At 57.6% G+C, this 17057-nt stretch overlaps 1 protein-coding gene across 3 annotated transcripts; it reads right to left on the reverse strand.

The window, feature by feature from the left end:
* Nucleotides 1–5529: 5529 nt before the first annotated feature.
* Nucleotides 5530–16995, reverse strand: EPHX2 (epoxide hydrolase 2). Of its 3 annotated transcripts, XM_037392698.1 has the most exons (19): nucleotides 16820–16995; nucleotides 15552–15636; nucleotides 13382–13541; nucleotides 12649–12839; nucleotides 12408–12530; nucleotides 12044–12118; nucleotides 11627–11722; nucleotides 11256–11334; nucleotides 11003–11037; nucleotides 10866–10892; nucleotides 8718–8803; nucleotides 8450–8561; nucleotides 8042–8116; nucleotides 7185–7230; nucleotides 6998–7100; nucleotides 6692–6761; nucleotides 6532–6612; nucleotides 6118–6176; nucleotides 5530–6014 (listed from the first exon to the last, which is right to left on the reverse strand). In XM_037392698.1, the coding sequence occupies exons 1-19, from the start codon at nucleotides 16918–16920 to the stop codon at nucleotides 5930–5932; spliced, it is 1689 nt and encodes a 562-aa protein (XP_037248595.1). In that variant the 5' UTR covers nucleotides 16921–16995; the 3' UTR covers nucleotides 5530–5929. The 3 variants fall into 3 exon arrangements, 2 of the variants coding, with proteins under 2 accessions (XP_037248595.1, XP_037248596.1); XM_037392699.1 differs by lacking the exon at nucleotides 12408–12530; XR_005105003.1 differs by lacking the exons at nucleotides 5530–6014; nucleotides 6118–6176 and having other exon boundaries at nucleotides 6558–6612; nucleotides 6692–6864.
* Between the last annotated feature and the right edge of the window lie 62 nt (nucleotides 16996–17057).

The following is a 17057-nucleotide window of genomic DNA, read 5'->3' on the forward strand; positions in this document are numbered from 1 at the left end:
CATGTCCTCCCTGCGGATCAGCATCCCTGCCGATGGGTACCTGGCAGCCTTTGAGGGAGAAGCCAATTAAAACAGCACATTTCCAGGGTTTTTTTGGTCCAGGGTGCTGGCCACATCGTCCACCCTCACACCAGGGTGGGTTTGGCTCCCAGGGAGTTGATGCTGCAGTTTGAGCTCTGGCTTGACCTGTGCAAAGGCGTGTTGGCCCCAGAGGGACCTTCGCCCTTGGCACCCAGCAAATGGGGCATTTTCAGTCCCAGCAGGGCTGAAATATTAACTGAGCATCCCTGTGGCAAAGCCGTAGCTATCCCAGAGTCCAGGGATGCACTGGGTTGAAATTTAACCTGGTGCCCTCAAGCTTGGTGGGTGCAAGTGACTATGGCTGGGTGCAGTCCTGCCCCCCTGCATCCAAACCCCACGGGGCAAAGCTAGTGGCAGAGCAGGGGTCTGTTGTGGGGTAAGGTTCTGGAGGTGCAGGATGAGGCCCACCTCCTTCCCACAGCAGCCCTGAGCCAGTGCCCCAAAGCAACTGTGGTTTTGTGGGTTCTGTCTATACACTCTTTTCTTTTCTTTTCTTTTCTTTTCTTTTCTTTTCTTTTCTTTTCTTTTCTTTTCTTTTCTTTTCTTTTCTTTTCTTTTCTTTTCTTTTCTTTTCTTTTCTTTTCTTTTCTTTTCTTTTCTTTTTTCTTTTCTTTTCTTTTCTCTTTCTTTTCTTTTTTCTTTTCTTTTCTTTTTTTTTTTTTTTTTTTTTTTGAATTTCAGACAGGTTTCAAAGGTGAACCCCAGCAGCTGTGGATTTTCCAGCCCGCCCGCTGCATGTATGGGGCAGGGTCACCCTGCCAGACCCTGCCAGTAGGCCGGCCCCGGGTCTGGGGCTCTGCACCCTCCACAGTCCCCCAGCATAACCCTGCCAGGCTCTGCCTGCACCCTGCACCCCCTGCATGCACTCCAAGTGTGCACCTTGCACCCCAATACCCACATTGGGCATCCTGTGTGTGCAGCCTGCACCCCATGCATGCACCCTGTGGGTGCACCTTGCATTCTGGTACCTGCTCCCTGCACCCCGTGTGTGCACCCTGCAGCCTGGTGCCTGCACCCTGCACCTCATGTGTGTGCCCTGCACTCTGGTACCTGCACCCTGCACCTGATGTGTGCATCCAGCATCCTGCTTGTGCACCCCAACACCCCCAGTGCCTGCACCCTGCATGCTGCTGCCCCCGCCTTGCACTCTGGTGCCCGCTCCCTGCAATCTGTGTGTGCACCCTGCACCCCAGTACCCGCGCTGTGCACTCTGAGTGCGCACCTTGCACTGCCTGCATGCACCCTGCACCTCATGTGTCCTTTGCATCACATGTGCACACCTTGTGAAAGGGTTAAGGCCCCGAGAACAAGGGAGATGTCCTAAATACCTCAGATACAGGTACTCAGCTGAACAAAAGTGGCTCCGGATGGGTGTGAGACGAGGAGGCACCTGCATAAGAGGTGCGCGGGGCCATAAAGATAAGAAAGTCACAAGAGAATGGCAACAACAGCCTGGGAGAACACGTGGCAGAAGTAAAGGTCAGTGGGTGGGTGCAGTGAAGAAGACTACAAGCCTTCATCTGCAGACCCTGACAGCCACCCAAAGACCACCAGGACAGACGACTGTGCACTTGGACCAGAGATTTCAATCTCAGGTTTGTTAAGGAGTTCTCAGCGATCTTGGGACTGTAATGTTAGGGTATATAGGCTCTGGCAGTTTGCACTGATGGTGAAGCTACCTCCAGTGCCCCCCCGTGCTCCAATAAAGGCTGCCTTGCTGAATAACAGCCTGCTGTTATTTTTACTCTATCAGACTCCTTACCCAGATGCACCTAGCTAACCGCTTCCACAAGGGAAGTTGAAAATCGAGGCGGTTTGGGTGCTGCCGACCCTTGCATCACCTGCACTGTACTTGTGCACCCTGCACCTTATGTGTGCATCCTGTACGCTGCTGCCCATCCCTTGCATTCTGGTGCCTGCACCCTGCACCCCAGTACCCATGCTGTGCACCCTGTGCGTGCACCCTGCGTGTACACCTTACACCATATATGTGCATCCTGCACCCCATGTGTGCACTTTGCGCCATGTGTGCACCATTAACCCTGTGCGTGTGTACTCTGCGCCCTGCATGCTCAGCCTGCACCCCATCCATGCCATCCAGCAGATATTTCCAGCAGAAACTCATCTCACCCATTGCAGAGACACTGGTGGGGTCAGAGGGGTAGGAGGAACCCTGGGGGTGACTGTCCCTACCAGATACACTTGTCCCCTGACCATGGTGTGACTGCCACCAGCTTCTCTGAAGCAGAACCAGGCTGGGGAGGGCAACAGAACATGCACCTCCACTGCCATACCAGCATCTTGCTTAAGCGGTAAAAAAGCCGATGGAGGATAAGTAACAGGAGCTGAAGCTTTAATTCCTGCGCATGGCGCTCCTCAGGGGAATGAGTGTCCTGGGGAACAGCAGTGGCAGTGGAAGGTTGCTGCCTGTCCTTGGTGATTGGAGCAACACATCCCAGGGATGGTGGAGGTCAGACCTCCCGGCTTCGTGCTCGCTGACCTTTGGAAGGATTCACAGTCACATTCATCAGCACCAGCACGGATGAGCACAGAGCATGGAAGGGGGGGTGCCCAACTGCACCAGCAGTGCCAGAATTGGAGATTTGGGGGTTTTAGCTGTGCATCACTTTGCAAACACCCTGCAAGCAGCCTCGCAAACCCAGCCCTGTCTTTGTGGCTGGGTCCTGGACACACTGGGTGCTGTCGCTGTCGCCCACATGGTCACTATCGGAGCATCCCAGCTAGAGCAGAGGATGGAGCCAGGGGATGCTGCTGGGCTGGGCTGGCTCCAGGCTGCGTTTCACAGTTTCTCTGAGTGCAATGCCTTGTCAGCACTTCCCTGCAGCCCCCTCATGCCCACTGGCAGACGAACCCTGTGAGATAAGGCCCCAAGGGATTAAGCAAATTAAACTAATCTGTGATTTTACCCTCTGTGCACCACCTCCTTCTTTGGAAGAGCAAGAAAACCCTGGCTGGCCTGGGAAAGCCCTGAACCCCCCAGGTTTGCAGTGCCACAGCCTGAGCAAGGGCTGCTCTGCACCAGAGAGTTGGTTTGCTTTGGGGGCTACTCCCCCACATAACATGGAGTGACCACCAAAGCCTTGCACCCTGCACCCTTGCAGCTTGTAAACCCCAAGACGCAGCAGCGGATGCAGCTGGGTCCAGCCACTGCTGCTGAGCCCAGTGGAAGAGTAACCTCACACCCCCGGTGGGATTTATTCTTTGCCAGAGCTGAACTGCTCAGAGCAGCTGAGCCTCTGCTCCCCCAGGGACATGTCGTGATTCTTCTTCTCAATATCCATTTTTTTTTGTTGTTCACCAAGGTGAGTGTTTAGATTTGTAGAGTGGGAATTGCAAGTACCTCCCAGAAAATAAACCCAGTCTTTTGTGTGCTGCCCTGGGAGCTCCAGGAGCTGCCCCTAATGCCAGGGCTTTGGGAGATTTTATCCAAGCCTCTGCTGCTGGATCAGGGCTTTGAAACCCACCCTGAGGTTTTCCAGACAGTTTCTTCTTTTTCACATCGAAGAGTTGAGAGGGGAGCAGGATAGGACCACCACGGTTCATGCAGATGGATACCACATCCACCCCGGGGGAGGGGTCTGCTGATGCAAGCTCTGCAGCATCCCAAGGGATGTGGTCCCTCTCCCTCTGCTGTGCCCAATGCCACTGTGAGCTGTGAAAAGAAATGGCTCAGAGGAGCCCAGTCCAAAGCCAGACTTCTTTTTTCATTGCAGACTCCATCCATCGCATCAGGGCCTGGTCCCATGGGTACTGTTAGCAGCAGCCAACCATTGCTCATGTTGATAGCTGAAGGGTTTCTCCTGGGAATAAACCCTCCGAGAGACAGGGTGAGGCCTCCGAGGAAACCTAGGTTGGATTTTGCATCTCTTCTCATGGTGTTTGCATTGCTCTGGCCATGCCCTCCCAAAACTGTCAGCATCAAAGCCCAAGTCTGCTTTGGCTTGGCTGGTTTCCTGGGTCCCTGCTCTGCAAGCAGTGGGGTGTCTCCATCCTAAACCAGGTGCCCTGGGCTAACTGCATCCCACCGGCCTGCATGGGCATCAGAGCTCATTGAACATGCTAAGGATGCGTGCACCCGAGGACATGTACACCCCAGGGATGGAGGCTGCATGCACCCAAGGGACCAAGGCCACGTGCACCTGGGGAGCCAAGCACATGTGCACCCAAGGAGCCGAGGACACGTGCACTATGGGGACTGAGGACATGTGCGTCTCAGGGACTGGGGATGCATGCACTGGGGGGGATGAGGACACGAGGACATGTGTACCTGTGGGGACTGGGGATGCATGTACCCAGGGGACCAAGGGCATGTGCACTCCAGGGTGCTGAGGACACATATGCCTGGGGCACTGTAGATGCATACATCCCATGGGGCCAAGGGCATACACAGCCAGGGTGGGGGATGGGAGCTGGAGAAGCCAGTCTAGGCTGCAGGGGAGAGGGCATGGAGCTGGCATGGGGTGGGAATTTGCAGGAAGGGGGCTGCCGGAGCAGAGGGATGCCCTGCTGTGGCAATGCATGGTGCACGGGGAGGGATTACGTGGTGTGCAAGGTGGGAAGGGGGCTTAGGAGCTCTTTGCAGGTCCTCCTGCCTCCCAAAATCATTCCCAGGATCTGCAGAAGGGCTGGTGCACTGCTGGGCACCAATGCAGCCTTGCAGCCTGCCCTGAGCTGGGTGGAAACACCCAGGTCAGGCCCCTGTCAAGGGCTGGGGTGCAGGGAAGGCTGGTGGGAAGCTGCCAACACCTATTAAAACCACAAGCCCAGATGCCAGTGCCATGGGAGAGGCTGTCCTGGCAGCGCCTGTCTGGCTCCCCGGGCAGGGCCGAGGGGCGGGTGCTTGTCTGCAGCTCCCAGCTGCCCGGAGATGCTGCTTTTGGATTTTACATTTCATCAGCAGAGTCCAGCACAGCTCTGGCACTTGCTTCCGAGGCTGCCTTCCCTGCCAGCAAACCCAGAGAGGACGACAGCCAGGGTTACAGATAACTCCAGGCTAGGGGGAGCAGGTTTAAACACCTCGCTGCCTACCCAGGGGCTGGCTTTATTCTCTCCCCCCACGCCAAATCCACACAGTTCCTTTTTCAGGGATGAATCCGGATGCGAAACATTCCCGTGGGTTTGCTGGCAGAGCAGGGATGGGCTGGGAGGAGGGATGCAGACAGACAAACCACAACGCTCCAGCTGAAAATAGTTGAGGGCTGGGGAGAATCTGGGAGGCAGGGGTGTGGGGGTGGAAATACCAAGCATGTTTGCACAAATCCTTATGCTGTACTGGATGCCTGTTTACAACATCTGTTGGGGCCAGGAGAAGGGCCGAGAGCTCAGGGGAAGGGGGCTGCAGGCAGGGGCTGAGCCCTGGCACCACAGGGAAGAGGCAGCAAGATGCTGCACGACCCTGCACCCTAAAGACTACAGGACGAGCCGAGGTGCTGGGGTCACTTTGTGCTTTATTTCTCAACAAGGCAGAAGGCAGCGTTAATTATTATTAGTGCATTAAAACCTCCACACCAAAACAAACCACGTGGCACGAGCAGCTGCCGCCCCAGTGCAGCCCCTGCTATGGCACGAGGATGGCTCCAGCCCCAAACCATCTCCCAACACCCCAGGCTCCCCCCCTCCGAGAGCTCACCGATACCCTTTTAGCTGCACACAGCAGGGACAATGTGGTGCGCCGCCCTCCTCCCAGCCCTGGCTCACCCATCACTTCCACCTATCAAGCTCTAAAAAAAATACAAATCGAGCCCTAAAGGCAAAAATCCAACCCTAAAGGCAAAATCAGGCCAGGGAGGAGGGAGGCACGGGGCAGGGCTCTGCCTGCCAGTCCTGCTCACAGCCTGGAGATCTTGGGCAGGGGGATGTCGGGGGGGAGCCCCTCCAGCCATTTCACCAGGATCCTGTTCACCACCGCCGGCCTGGGGGCACAGCACAAAGCTGGGGTGGGAGCCAGCAACCCCTGGGACACAGGGGAGCCCAGCTCCGATGGAGCAAGGCCGTGTGCCACGCTGCCTGCAGTACCTCTCCATCTGCGTCCAGTGCCCGCACTCCTCAATGTGCTCCCGGTGCAGCTGTGGGATCTACGGAGGGATGCGCGAGAGTGGAGAGGGGCTGGTTTGTGCCAGCGTCTGGCACGCTGGGCATCAGGAGCCCACCCCAGGCTGCCCCTGCACCCTCAGCTCTTTATTTTGGCAGCAGCAAATCCCCTCCTGCCCACTGCAGTTAGGAGAGGAGACAAATACCCCCTTCTCCCCCCACCCTGTCTCAGCCTGCCCCCCTTTATCAAGTGAAGTCCCTGCATCTGGGCCAAATCCAGCTCCTCTCAGCACGATGGCCCTGCCCCAGGGCTCTCCAGCAGTGGGATCTTATGGAAGCGGGATAGCTTTGGTGCATGCTGATCCTGGGCAGGGGTGGGATGGGAGGACACTGGCTTACCCACTCCTCCATGCCCCTGCTCATGCTGGGATGCAGCACCACATCCTTCCCAGCTGTGACCATCAGCGCTGGCATTGTGATCTATAGGAGACACAGGTGACAAAGGTGGGCAACGTGCTGGTTCTGCAAATACTCCCCGCGGGGCAGGATCAGTCCCCACCTTCCTGTCCTTGGCAGAGAGTGCCCAGTGCCAGTTGGGTCGCATGTTACGGTACCAGTTCAGGGGACCACTGGGAAGGAGGGGAATGGGATGGAGATGCTGGGACTCAGCTCCTGCCGACACCACCACGGGGACCAGCCCACTGCCCACAGCATGGCCAGCGCAGGAAGAGCCTTCAAGGGGAAAGCAGCCCCCCTCCGGCAGCCTCGTGCCTTCTTGGGGTTATGAAGCAAGGCCAAGGCAGGTGGGGGGTCCCCCTTCTGCAAAGGGGGGTACCCCACCAGCCCCCTGGGCTCCTGAGCTTACCTGAAGCCAGATTTTTTGAAGCGCTGGATGTAGTACTGCAGCTCAGGGCCGTGCAGGATCTGGCTGGCAGGGGGGTCTTCTGGGAAGCCCACCAGCAGCCCCCCTGCAAGAAGCAGCACAGTACTGCCCACCTGCAGCATCACCACCCGCAGCATCCCCATCCAATCCAGGTCCCCCCCAGCCTTACCTCGCTCCCAGACCTTGTGGAAGTTGAGCGTGAAGGGCAGGCGGTCCTGTGGAGAGAGGGGACTGAGGGAAGGCAGGGGCAGCACCATGCCCAGGGAGGAAAACCACCCAGGGGGGCTGCAGGCACCTGGGGCTCCATGCCTCTCCTCGCTGGGAGCCAGCACCGAGCACTGCTGCATCCTCAGGGATGCAGGAACTGACCGCACGGCTCTGGGCTGTGGAGCTGGGAGCAGACACCAAGCACCGCTGCATCCTGAGGGATGCCAAGACCCGACAGCGCAGCCCCAGGCCACGAAGCCGGGAGCAGCCAGGAGCAGCCAGCTGGGATGGCAGAAGGATGCTGCCAGCAAAGCATGGCCTCCTGCGCACTCCCGGGGCACTGTTATTTTAAACTGCAAAGTTTTTCACCCTGCAGCGAGACATTAACAATTGCAGGGGGTAAGGAAGTAGTGCCACGCTGACACAGTCACCCTGCAGGTATGTTGTGCCCCAGGCTGGGCTGCCACCCCCCAGGCAGCACAGCTTTCTAGGGGTCTTCTCCATCCCCACTCAGGGTCAGCTCTGAGTCCTGAAGAGGTGCAGGCCTTCGCTGCTTACAAGGATGCATTCACTCTGGTCCCTACTGATGGCTGACTTGAATGCAGACCTTGCTGTGGATGGGCAGCAAAAGGATGGCAGACACAGGGTGGAGCATGCCTGAGGGTCACTGTGGGCCACTGCAAAGCCATCCCTGAAGCTTTTGGCTCCTGGTGTGGGTGAGGTGGAAGGGCAGAGGGTGCCACATGCAGAACCCCAAGAAAGCTAGCAGGGCTTAGAGAGGACACCTCTGCTCCCGCTCTGGGTCCACCCTCAGCCTACCTCCTGGCGCACGGAGCGGATCAGGACCTTCAGGGTCCGGCCAATGTCCTTCTCGAGTTCTGCTTCTGCGATGCCCTGCAGGGGGGGGGGGAAGCACCACAGGTGAAGCCAACCCTCCCCAGGGACCCAACCCACCCCAGGGCTGGATCCTGCTGCCCATTGGGGCTTGGGTGGAAGCTGGGCATGTTTCTTTGCTGAGTTCAGCATGGGAACAAGGTCTGGCAGGGGGACCACAAGCCATTTGCAGCTGGGTTGACAGCGAGAGCCCCACAGCGTGGCACCCTGGCTAACGGGGCAGGTGATGCCCAGCCATGAGCTGAGGACCCCGACATGGGCACGTTCCCATACTTGGAGGGATTTAAGCCCCAAAAGAGAGGGAGAGGATAAAACCTGTGGTCCTGGACTCACCGGCTCCTGGAAGTAGAACTGATACTCAAAGGTGGGATAGGTTTTCATCTTCTCCACGATGTCCACAGTGGGGTCAGCGGGTCTGTATGGGGTGTTGAGCGAGGCCACAGCTCTGGGACATCACAGAGGGGGGCAGAGTCAGCATCGCAGCCAGATTTGGGGTGCCCGGCATGAGCCAGGGCTTTGCTCCAGCGGGGGGAATGGAGAAGGCAGGATGCCTGGGGGTAGGGGCAGTCCCCAAGGAGCCACCTGCATGGCACAGACCCACCTCACCCTCTCGGGGTAGAAGAGAGCCATGTTCCAGACCACGGCACCGCCCCAGTCGTGGCCGACCAGCACAGCCTGCGGGATGCCCTGTGGGGAGGGGGGCCGTCAGTGTGTCCCCCCACCCGCAGCCTGGGGAGCACCTCGAAATCCTCCCCAAAACCAGGGCCCACGAGCGATCAGCAGGAGAGATTTGCCTTCCTCCGAAGCAGCAGAGAGATGAGAAAAGAGCAATAACTTATTCCCCCCCCTGCCCTTTTTTGTGTTTTTTTCTTTTCTTTTTCCCCCAAGGAAGCAGCATTACCTGATCCCCTGGAGCAATTTGCTCCAACTTAATTAAACATTTAAAGTACCTGAGCCTCTGGAGGAAAGAGATTCGATATTATCCACCAAAAACACGTCTGGAGGCTGCTTGTCCCCTGGGATCACCGATACGGGTCCCCACTGCCAGCACACTGGGTGACAGCACTGGGAACGTCTTGGTATTGGTGGAGCCGACCAAATCCCCAGGGGCTGGAGAATCCCCCAGGGCTGGCTGGATCCTGCCTGGAGCTGGGTACCCCGAGGTCACTGTTCCCCCCCTTCTATTCCATTTTTCTGACCTCTCTGTGCACCTACAAATAAATCCAATTAAAACCGGTGCTCCTGACAACACAGCGGCTAGTTCATAATTAGCTGATATTTAGAAGTATAATTAAAAGTCCCTCCTGGCAGACGTGGCTCGGGACCAGCTGTGTGTCAGCAAGCCCTGCTTGCTGCTGTTCCACAGCATGAAACCCGGCATCTAAGACCCCCAACAAGGGGCAGAGGGTTTGGTGGGAGTCCCAACATCTCCCACCTCCGATGTGGGGCTGAGTAGGTCCCCCTCCATGCTGATAGGTTTCATCCCACCATCCCTGGCCATCACTGTGCTAGCTCCTGGACCACTCTACATCTTCTGCATCCCCGATACAGGCTCAAACAACATGCAAAGCTTCACAAAGTCATTTATCTTCCTCCAAATCCCCCAGGTTGTCCCGGGGGAGGGAGGAGGAGCTCTCCTGGGAGGCAGAGGAGCAGGATGGGCCCTGATGGTAGTAGAGGAGCAGGGAAAACTGAAGTCCCAGCCATACAGCATGCAACAACTTCACATCCAATCTACCAAGCTCACCCCAAAGCAAAGGGGTGCCCACCCACTTGCCAGGCTGCACATCAATAGGCACCTCTATATCCATTTTCCTTATAATTTTTAATTCAGCATGAAGGCAGTTCCCCAGCAAAACGTCAGGGTCATTATCCTCACCCGCTCAGCACCAAACCAGAGCTGCTGCTCCTGTGGTGCCCAGCTTGGTTCCCTACTGAAAACCCATCCCAGCTCTGATGCTGGTACAAAACCACCATGGCTCCTCAAAAAGGAGCCGTTGCAAAACCTCAAGGGCTTTTTTTCCCCCTTGTTTCTTTGGTTTTTTTAGCACTGTTCTTTTTGAAGGACTCATTCCCTTGGAAGCCATTTCACAAGGAAAAAGCCCTGGAGATGCTGGCATATCTGTGGGATGTGCCTTCCCTTCCCTACCCTTCATCTCTTTTAAAAGGTGCAGGAATCAACCCCATCCCCTCGCCAGGACGGGAATTAAACCTGGACCTCCCAAACCCAAGTGGATCAGATGCCAAGATGACACTGGATTTGAGCTGTGCCAAGGCAACGTTGGTCCCCTAGCCACCCCAGCCACTTGGGAGCTGCTGCAGTTGGGGTTTAAGGAGGATGAAGGGGACGCAGCCCAGCATCCTTCTCCATGAGTATCTCGCTGCCTTACCAAAACCCTGCCGAGCCACAGATGCCACAAGCCCATCCCCCCATACTCAGCAAGGACACAAGGTCCACAAGAAGGTGACAAAGAACTGGAAACCCTCCCAAGGATGGGTTGTCTCCACTGGCAATGGGTTGTAGGAACATCCCCATCCCTAAAATCCTACCCATGGGGAACACAAAGATGGGGCTTGGTGCTACCCCAATTTTGGACCAAAGTCACTGGGGAGCTCAGATGTCCCAGCATGCAACAAAGTCACCAGGGAGTTCAGCTGTCCCTGCACGGGAAGGCAGAGGTGAAAGGCAGCTAGGGGGACACACACCCAAACCTTGCAAAGGAAGGACCTAGCATGGGGGGTTCCTCACCAGTTTGTCCAGAAAAACCACCAGGTCCTGGGGAAGAGAGAAAGGGTCAGATCCTGCCAGGGACCATGCCTTACTAGCCCATGCCACCCTCCACACTGCACTCATTCTGCCCATGCCCATACCCTGCAGCTCCTCACCTTGCATATCTGCTCCTGGGAATATTCTTTGACATCTGCACAAAGGACATAATCGCCATCATTTTAGTATCTACACATTTCTAAGGATGTGTTTTGCATCCACCAGAGCTGCTGAGGCTGCAGGAGCAGGACAGCTTCCACCCCCTCAGGAAAAGGCTTTTCTGCTCACCTCCTCCTGGGTCTTAGCCTTGGGGTTGGCAGCTCCAGCCCCACACCTCCCCGTCCCCCCTACACCCTGGCAAGCCCAGCTCACCTGGTGGGGCCGTGGACTCCCCGTAGCCCTTCATCTCTACAGCAATCACCCTGAAGCCAGCATCAGCCAAAGCTGGGATCTGTAAGGGAAAGCAGCAGCCTCTGAAGGATGCAGAGACCCTTGGATCCCACTCTCCCCTGGTGCCAGCACCCATCCCACACCTGCCCACCCCAGCATGCCTGGAGATGTCCCCAGGAGGGCAAACACGGGCTGGTGAGGCTGGAGGGTGAGGAACACTCCTGGGTTGTGTCCCTCACAGCTCAAGGCAGGGTGGTGGGACAGCCCTGGGACCCCCAGGAGTGGTGGCCATGCACACCCTCCACAATGCTCCAGCATCCCATCACCACCCTCCTCCCAGTCTCCTCCATCACCTGGTAGCGCCAGGAAAGCCAGGACTCAGGGAAGCCGTGGCAGAGGCAGATGACAGGGCCGTGCCCCATTTCCACGAAGTGCAGCTGGATGCCGGGCTGGAAGGGACGGAGAGCCCTTGCTGGCTGCAGGTGGCACAGCTTCACCCCTCCAACCCTCCACCTGCCCCAGCCTGCCACCCCAGAGCCACACAACCATGTTTTAGCCCCTGGGGTGGATGGAGAAGACCTGAACAATGGGGCAACCTCAGCATCGTCCACTCACAGCAGCTCATGCAGGAGGGTGGCCAACCCGACAAGCCACCTCTTGGCTGGCACGTCCTTGCACGGGGCTCAACACCCTCCTCAGGACACCTGCCCCACTCCAAGCCTTGCCAAACCCAGGGACACCTTGTCACCAAGGCAGTCACCTCCACCTACCCGGATGGGCACGTATCCGTGGCTCACAACAGATGGATCACACGCAGTTGGCAGGGGCTCTTCTTGGGTGAGAAGCTGCAGGGTGAGGAGGACAGGGCAAGCTCCTGAGCAAGGCTGGAGCTCCATGGGATATCCCCACCACCCTACTGCTGCTGAGATATCCATCCCTTTGATATCAGCATGGCTCAGCAGGTCCAGGGGATGAGGTTACTGGGGATGGGCAGGGTTTGCAGGAGATCACAGCCCCCATCCCATTCGTTTCCAAAGCCACGTGCAAGTCCTCCACCAGCACCGCATCGCAGAAAGACCCAGAAGATCACCAGAAGAGCTGGGGACAGAGGGGACTCGGACGACCTCTACATGCCTGGATGCCCGAGAGCTCCTCCAGCTCCTTCAGGACGGTTTCAGTGTCCCTGACGAGGACAGTGGCTATGCCCATCTCTTGGGCCGGTTTCAAGTTCTCCCCGATGTCATCCAGAAGGATGACCTGGAGGTACACCAGCAAGAGGCTCAGCTCTCCGGGAAGGGCAGCCACGGTGTTTGGCCAAGAATTTTGGGTGCTTGGAGGGACCCTCCATGCCCTGTTTCTGGGGTGATGGTTGTACCTCCTGCGGCTTCGCCTGCAGCACATCCAGGGCGTAGGTGTAGATCTTGGGATCTGGCTTCTGCACTCCGAGCCGGCAGGACTCAATCACTAGGTCGAAGTGGCGATGCAGCAGGTTCATCAGCATGGCCGTGAAGAGCCTCCCAGCACTGTCATCCACCCAGTTGTTGGTGAGGATGCCCGTCTTAAGTCCTAGGGAAAGGCAAAGCAGAGAGTGCTGGTTTTCCCATTCCAGCTCTCCAGAGCGCCTTTGTTTTCACCTCTCCTGCCTGGCCGCATTTCTTAGACCTCATCCTAAAATCTCCAATTTGCAAGGCTCTGTCCAGACCAGGACACCCCAGCAGGAGATCAAAGGATGCTCAGCAGGAGCTTATGCCCAATTTGTACTTCCAGGAAAGCAAGGCTTGACCACCCCAGTGCAAGTAGGACATGAGCCAGAGCTCAGGCACAGTGAGATGCCGAGCCCATGGACCAGCCATGGTGTGGGGCCAAGGGCTACAACATCCTCCTAATTGCTGGCTGGGTGATAACATCTCTGATGGACTTGGTAGCTGGGCTTAGAATATTTCATTAGAGGATGCTGAGAATCAGGAGTGCCCAGATGATGATGTAGGCCTTGGTGGGATTGACCAGCACCCGGTGGTGAGATTGACCAGGAACCTCGTGGCACCTGCCTGGGAGGGGAACAGCACCCTTACTCCAGCACCCCTTGCCTAAAAATCCTCAGCACCCACCGTTCCTCCGCAGCACCCTTGCTGCCTGCAGAAGGGGGGCATTAATCATCCCCTTGGCCGTCATCTCTTCAAAGGCTTGGGTGACAGAGAAGGTGGGTGGCAGGGTGATGCCTGAGGCAGAGGCGTGCTGCCTGCAGCCCTCTTCCATCAGTGACAAGAGCTGGAAAACACCCGTGCAGTCATAGAATCATAGAATAATGGGATTGTTTAGGTTGGAAAAGACCATTAAGAGCATCAAGCCCAACTGTTAACCCAGCACTGCCAACCCCACCACTAACCCATGGCCCCAAGCACCACATCTACAGTCTTTTACATCCCTCCAGGGACGGTGCCGCCCCACCCCTCCCTGGGCAGCCTGTCCCAGTGCTGGACACCCTTTCGGTGAAGAAATGTTTCCCAGTCTCCAACCTAAACCTGCCCTGGTGCAACCTGAGGCCGTTCCCCCTTGTCCTGTCGCTTGTGACCTGGGAGCAGAGACCGACCCCCCTGGCTGCAGCCCCCTCCCAGGCAGCTGTAGGGAGCGATCAGGTCCCCCCCGAGCCCCCTCCTCTCCAGGCTGACCCCCCAGCCCCCCCATCAGACTGGTGCCCCAGCCCCTGCCCCAGCCCCCTGCCCGGCTCTGGACACGCTCCGGCCCCCCAAGCTCTGTCTGGGAGTGAGGGGCCAGAACGGACCCCAGGGCTCGAGGGGCGGCCGCACCGGTGCCCAGCGCAGGGGGACGGTCCCTGCCCCGGCCCTGCTGGCCACGCCATCGCTGACACCAGCCAGGGTGCCGCTGGCCTCGGCCACCTGGGCTCGCTGCCGGCTCATGCCCAGCCGCTGCCGCCCAGCCCCCCCGGCCCTTTCCCGCCGGGCAGTTCCCAGCCCCCGGCCCCGGCCCGCAGCTGCCTGGGGCTGGTGTGACCCCAGCGCGGGGCCGGCACCGCCCGGGGTGACCCTCACGCAATTGGCCTCGGCTCATCGATCCAGCCTGCCCAGACCCCCCTGCAGAGCCCCCTGCCCCTCAGCAGGTCAGCACTCCTGCCCAGCTTGGCATCATCTGCAAAGGTACAGAGGGAGCACTCGATCCCCTCGTCCAGATCATTGATAAAGGCATTAACCAGGGCTGGCCCCAGCACAGATCCCTGGGGAACACCACTGGTGCCTGGCTGCCAGCGGGATGTGATCCCATTCCCCACCGCACTTTGGGCTCGGCCATCAGCCAGCTTTTAACCCAACATAAAGTACACCCGTCCCAGCCATGAGCAGCCGGTTTCTCCAGGAGATGCTGTGGGATGTGCCAAAGGCTTCACTAAAGTCCAGGCAGACATCACAGCCTTCCCTCACACGCTGAACCACCTTGTCATCGAAGGAGATCAGGCACGTCAAGCAGGACCTGCCTGTCATAACCCCAGGCTGGCTGGGCCTGATCCCCCTGTTGTCCTGCCCATGTTGTGTGACGGCACTCGGAGTGATCTGCTCCGTAACCTTCCCTGGCACCCAGGCCAGGCTGCAGATCCTCCTTCAGCCCTTCCTGTAGACAGGTATCACATTGGCTTCCCTCCGGCCAAGTGGAACCTCTCCGGTGAGCCAGCACTGATGATAAATGATGGAAAGTGGCTGGGTAAGCACTTCCACCAGCTCCCTCTGTACCCTTGGGTGGGTCCCATCCAGCTCCATAGACTGCTGTGTGGCTAAGTGGTGCAGCAGGTCACTGACCACTTCCCCTTGGATTAAGGGAGCTTCACCCTGCTCCCTGTCCCTGTCTTCCAGCGCAGGGGGCTGGGTACCCAGAGAACAACTGGTTTGACTATTAAAAGTCTGACACAAAGACGGCGTTAGGTATCTCAGCCGCTTCCCCATCCTTTCTCACTGTGTTCCCCCCGCTGCCCCCCAGCATCCAATAAAGGATGGAGATTCTCCTCAGCTCTCTTTTTCTTGCTAACAAATTGCTAAAAATATTTCTTATTGTCTTTTAACAGCAGTAGCTGTGTTAAGTTCTAGTTGGGTTTGGGTCCTTCTAATTTTCTCCCTGCATAACCTCACAACATCCCTGTAGTCCTCTGGAGTTGCATGCATTCCACTGACACCCAAAACCCAAAGCACAGTGCACCCCCGAGCCTGCTCCCCTCGGCTCCCTCCCGAGCCCCATCAAGCTGGCAATGCTCCATGCTGGTACCCGAGGGCTCACCTGGGTCAGGGTGATCTGCCCCCTCATCGCTTTGGCGTAAGGACCATCAGAGCCACTGGCAAACATGACCTCCCGCAAGAAATTCCTGCCAGACAAGGGAGAAGAGGTCAGCTGGGAGGGGACCCCAATACCAGGGGGGTGTTGGGGTGCGCTATGGGGAGGGGGATGCTCTGCACTGGGGATGTGGAGCTCCATCCTCCATCTCCACCCAGACGGTCCATCTCCATCACAGGACCAAGAGATTTGCTGCCCATTTATTTCCACTGGCAGCTCAATTACTTCACCCTGTGGACAGAGGAGCAGGGAGTTTTGCCAGGAATTAAAAAAAAAAAAAAAAAAAAGAAGTGCAAAGAGCAAGGTATTTTGTAAGCTGTACCTCAGGGAAAATAATGTGTCCCTATCACAAGATCACAAAAGGCCTTCTTAGGCAGCAATAAAACAAGATTACAGCGACTGGCTTTGGGACAAAGCTCTCCTCCAAGTCGATAAAAGCACAGCTCAGTTAAAAATAAAGTGGCTTTACCTGTTCCAGCAAGATTGCTGTCACTTTTTTTTTTTACTATAAAGCGAAGCAAAAAGATGTTTGATGACCTGATAATCTGGGAATTTATTGCTCCATCTGTTCCACGTCCTCCAGCATTTAGTTATTTAATATTTTATTCTTCCTTTTTTAACTCCCAGCTTTTTTTTTTTTTTTTTTTTTCCTTTCCAAACACCCAGGCGCTGCCAGGAAAGCCTGAGCTGTTGGGAGGTGCTGACAGACAGAACCAGTCTGGCTCCTCTTTGGGAGCTTTTGGGGTTACCAGTTCCCCAACACCCCACATTCCATGGGGCAAAGGGTTCACTAGGACGCGAGGAGCTGTTCAGAAGCCACTCCAGGGGGTCGGTGCTTTGGGTTTCGCCAGCTCCAGCCTGTGCACTGAGTTGTGTCGGGTCTGAGCACTGGGGCTGGGATGGGCTTAATTAATTAACCTGCACCCACATCCAGGAGAGCCCCCCCACCTTGCCCCAGCCTGCACCCCAAATCCAGGCAGGAGGTCCTCAGCCTGTACCCCGTTGTATACACTGGGACCCCCACCTCCCGTCCAGGACAGAGGGTCCCCAGCCCTGTCCTCTTGCTGGGACGGCCCCGGTTGCGCAGACCCCGCGCGGGCGGCGGCCGCACACACACAAGTGTTGTCGCCTCGTATTTACGTGTCTCCAGCCGAGCGGCCACCCGCCGAAACGCGGGCGGGCGGGCGAGTGAGTGCCGCCGGGCCAGGCCATACCTGGGCAGAGCGCAGTCCCGCTCGCAGGAGCCCAGAAAGTGCTGCAGGCCGGGCCGGAGGAGCACACCGCCCAGATCGAACAACACGGCCCGCCGCGCCATGGCCGCCCCACAGCCGCCCCGCCGGCACCCAGGCTCGAACCCGCGGCACCCCCGCCGCCGGCGCTGAGGCCCCTCCGCCGCACTGCAGCCCCGCCCCCACGGCCTCGCCCCGCCCCCGGGCCGGCGCCGGGCTGGGT

Source organism: Falco rusticolus, chromosome 6 (genome assembly GCF_015220075.1).
Source record: "Falco rusticolus isolate bFalRus1 chromosome 6, bFalRus1.pri, whole genome shotgun sequence".
Taxonomy (NCBI): domain Eukaryota; kingdom Metazoa; phylum Chordata; class Aves; order Falconiformes; family Falconidae; genus Falco; species Falco rusticolus.

Excerpts from the sequence above, each read along its gene's own strand:
- EPHX2 (XM_037392698.1), bottom strand. The coding sequence starts at position 16,920 with ATGGCGCGGCGGGCCGTGTTGTTCGATCTGGGCGGTGTGCTCCTCCGG. Across the intron at positions 11,335-11,626 it reads GGCTTTCCTGGCGCTACCAG|ATCCCAGCTTTGGCTGATGC; the intron begins GTGATGGAGGAG and ends TTTCCCTTACAG. Across the intron at positions 7,101-7,184 it reads CCACAAGGTCTGGGAGCGAG|GGGGGCTGCTGGTGGGCTTC; the intron begins GTAAGGCTGGGG and ends TGCTTCTTGCAG.